This window comes from Tinamus guttatus, unplaced genomic scaffold (assembly GCF_059628265.1).
Source record: "Tinamus guttatus ecotype Peru unplaced genomic scaffold, ASM5962826v1 Tinamus_guttatus_pri_ptg001025l, whole genome shotgun sequence".
Taxonomy (NCBI): Eukaryota; Metazoa; Chordata; class Aves; order Tinamiformes; family Tinamidae; genus Tinamus; species Tinamus guttatus.
In genome coordinates, this window is record NW_028289559.1 from 30,644 (window position 1) to 33,982 (window position 3,339).

The 3,339-nt window shown below is 71.4% G+C and overlaps 1 protein-coding gene across 1 annotated transcript; it reads right to left on the reverse strand.

The window, feature by feature from the left end:
* Positions 1-218: 218 nt before the first annotated feature.
* Positions 219-1,334, reverse strand: ZBTB3 (zinc finger and BTB domain containing 3). The gene has a single exon (XM_088538352.1). It carries the CDS (start codon positions 1,332-1,334, stop codon positions 219-221), a length of 1,116 nt encoding a protein of 371 aa, XP_088394478.1.
* Between the last annotated feature and the right edge of the window lie 2,005 nt (positions 1,335-3,339).

Below are 3,339 nucleotides of genomic sequence, written 5' to 3' on the forward strand. Positions count from 1 at the left end.
CTTGGTGGCACCGCCCACATCCTGGCAGAGTCCGGCTGTTGCCCGGCTGTTGCCACGGCCACACCGCCCCCGTCGTGGCAAAGTCCGGCTGTAGTCCGGCTGTTAGGGCGGCACCTCGGGGCACGGACACCACCATCATGATGGAGTCCGGCTGTTGCCGCGGCGGCACCGCCCCCGTCGCGGCGGAGCCCGGCTGCAGTCCGGCTGTAGTCCGGCTGTTAGGGCGGCGCCTCGGCGGGGCCCTTGGGGCGCTTGGCGGCGGCGGCGCCGTCGTGGTGGGCCTTGCGGATGTGGCGGTACAGGTCCCCGGACTGGGTGTAGCTGCGCAGGCAGTAGCGGCAGCCGTAGGGGCGCTCGCGCGTGTGCACGGTGGCGTGGCGCCGCAGCGTGTACGAGCACGAGAACGTCTTGCCGCACGTCGCGCACGTCGGGACGTCCTCGGCGAAGAGGCCCAGGCCTCCGGTGCCGCCGCCGCCGCCGGCCTCCAGCTTGGGCAGGAAGAGCGGCGCCTCGCGGAGCACCGGCACCGCGAACGGCGGCGGCGGCGGCGCCGCGAACGGCAGCGCGAAGCCGCCCTCGGCGCCCGGCGCCAGCAGCGCCTCGGCCGCGTCGGGCTCCTCGTCCGAGATGACGATGGCCTCCACCTTGACGGCGGCGCCGTGACCATAGAAGCCCCCGGCGGCGGCGGCGGCGGCACCGGGAGCCCAGGGATCCTCCGGGATCGGCGTCGCCGAGGAGCTGCTGGGGCTTCCCGGTGCCGGCGCCGGCTCCCCGGGCGCCGGGTCGCCCTCCATCCCCGGCTGCGTCGTGTCGGCCGCGTCCACCGTGGGCACCGGCGGCCGCTCGGCGACGTCCCCGTCGGCGTCACCCACCGCGGGGGGTTTGGATGTACCGGGAGCGAGCAGGGGGGTCCCGGGCGCCGCCGCTTCCTCCTCGTCCTCCTCCTCCTCCTTGGTGCTGTCGGCCTCGGCGGGCGCCCGCGCGCGCAGCCGCTCGCGGCACACGCGCACCACGTCGTTCATGTGCAGGTAACTGGCCGCCGCCAGCACGTCCTCCACGGGGGCCCCGTCCAGCGCCAGGCGGCCCTCGTACATGAAGTCGAGGAGCAGCGCGAAGGCGGCCGGGGTGACGATGTCGCCGTCCAGGCGCACGACGCCGGCGCCCGGCCGCTCCTCCGGGCACATGTGGAAGAAGGCGCTGCAGGCGGCCAGCAGCGCGCGGTGCGCGCGGAAGCGCGAGGCGCCCACGGCCACGCTGCAGTCGCACAGGACGCCGCGGCCGCGCTGCGCGCGCAGCGCACGCAGCACCTGCCGGCCGTGCTCCGGGAAGTCCATGGCGGCCTGCGGGGATGTGGGGACGTGGGAAAGGGGGGAGATGGGGATGGGGGGAGATGGGGATGGGGATGGGAAAGGGGGGACCTGGGGGATGTGGGGAGATCGGGATGGGGGTGGGAAAGGGGGGATCTGGGGGGATGTGGGGATGGGGGGAGATGGGGAAGATGGGGATGGGGAAGGGGGTAGATGGGGATGGGAAAGGGGGGACCTGGGGGATGTGGGGATGGGAAAGGGGGGATCTGAGGGGATGGGAAAGGGGGGACCTGGGGAGATTGGGATGGGAATGGGAAAGGGGGGACCTGGGGGATGTGGGGAGATGGGGATGGGGATGGGAAAGGGGGGACCTGGGGGGATGTGGGGAGATCAGGATGGGGATGGGAAAGGGGGGACCTGGGGGATGTGGGGATGGGAAAGGGGGGACCTGGGGGATGTGGGGAGATCGGGATGGGGATGGGAAAGGGGGGACCTGGGGGATGTGGGGATGGGGGGGGATGGGGATGGGAAAGGGGGGACCTGGGGGATGTGGAGATGGGGATGGGGATGGGAAAGGGGGGATCTGAGGGATGTGGGGAGATGGGGATGGGGATGGAAAAGGGAAAGGGGGGACCTGGGGGGATGTGGGGATGGGGATGGGAAAGGGAAAGGGGGGACCTGGGGGATGTGGAGAGATTGGGATGGGGATGGAAAAGGGGGGACCTGGGGGATGTGGGGATGGGAAAGGGGGGACCTGGGGATGTGGGGAGATGGGGATGGGGATGGGAAAGGGGGGACCTGGGGGATGTGGGGATGGGAAAGGGGGGACCTGGGGGGATGCAGGGATGAGGGGATGTGGGGATGGGGAGGGGAGATGGGGATGGGAAAGGGGGGATCTAGGGGATGTGGGGATGGGAAAGGGGAGATGGGGGGACAGAGGGACCCGGGGATGGGAAAGGGGATGGGAAAGGGATGCAGCTAGGGATGGGGATGGGAAAGGGGATGGGAAAGGTGGGGGACGTAGGGACAGGGATGGGGATGGGAAAGGGGGGACCTGGGGGGATGTGGGGATGGGAAAAGGGGATGGGAAAGGAGAGGATGTGGGAGCAGGGATGGGGATGGGAAAGGGGATGGCAAAGAGATGCGGCTAACGGTGGGAAAGCAGATGGGAAAAGATGGGGACGTGGGGACAGGGACGGGAAAGAAGGGACCTAGGGGAATGTGGGGATGGGGACGGGGGAGACAGGGATGGGAAAGGAGGGGATGGGGGGACAGGGATGGGAAAGGGGATGGGAAAGGAGGGGATGTGGGGACAGGGATGGGGCTAGGGATGGGGATGGAAAAGAGGGGGATGTGGGGACAGGAAAGGGGGGACCTGGGGGGATGTGGGACCTAGGGATGGGGATGGGAAAGGGAGGGACAGGGGGACCCCGGGATGGGAATGGGGGGACCCAGGGATCGGGACAGGGATGGGGGCACCTGGGGGACCCCGGGATGGGGCCGCGAAAGAGGGACGGGGGGACCCGGCTGGGACGGGGGGGCGGGGCCTGGGGACGGGGGCGACAACCGGGGCCGGTGACAGGGATGGGGGGGCGGGGGCGGTGGGGCCGGTGACAGCGACGGGGAGGGAAAGGGCGGGACGAACCCGGTGACGGGGCCGGTTGAGGGGGGACAACGGGGTCGGCAGCGGTGACAGGGCCGGGCGGTACCGGTACCGGTCCCGCCCCGGTTCCGGTCCCGGTTCCGGTCTCGGTTCCGGTCCCGCCCCGATCCCGTTTCCGGTCCCGGTCCCGGTCCCGGCCCCACTCACCACAAAGCAGCGGCGGCCGAAGCTCCCGCCCCCCGCCCGCGCTGATTGGCGGCGGGGGCCCCGGCGGCTACGCGCGCTCCTATTGGCGCCCCGGCCCGCCGCTCACGCCGCCACCGCCCTCCTGCCCGTTCATTGGCCAGCGCCTCCCGCCACTCAAGCCCGTGCCGCCGGCTGATTGGGTCGCGGAAACGAGGAGGCGGGACCGCGGCCTTTTGATGCGCC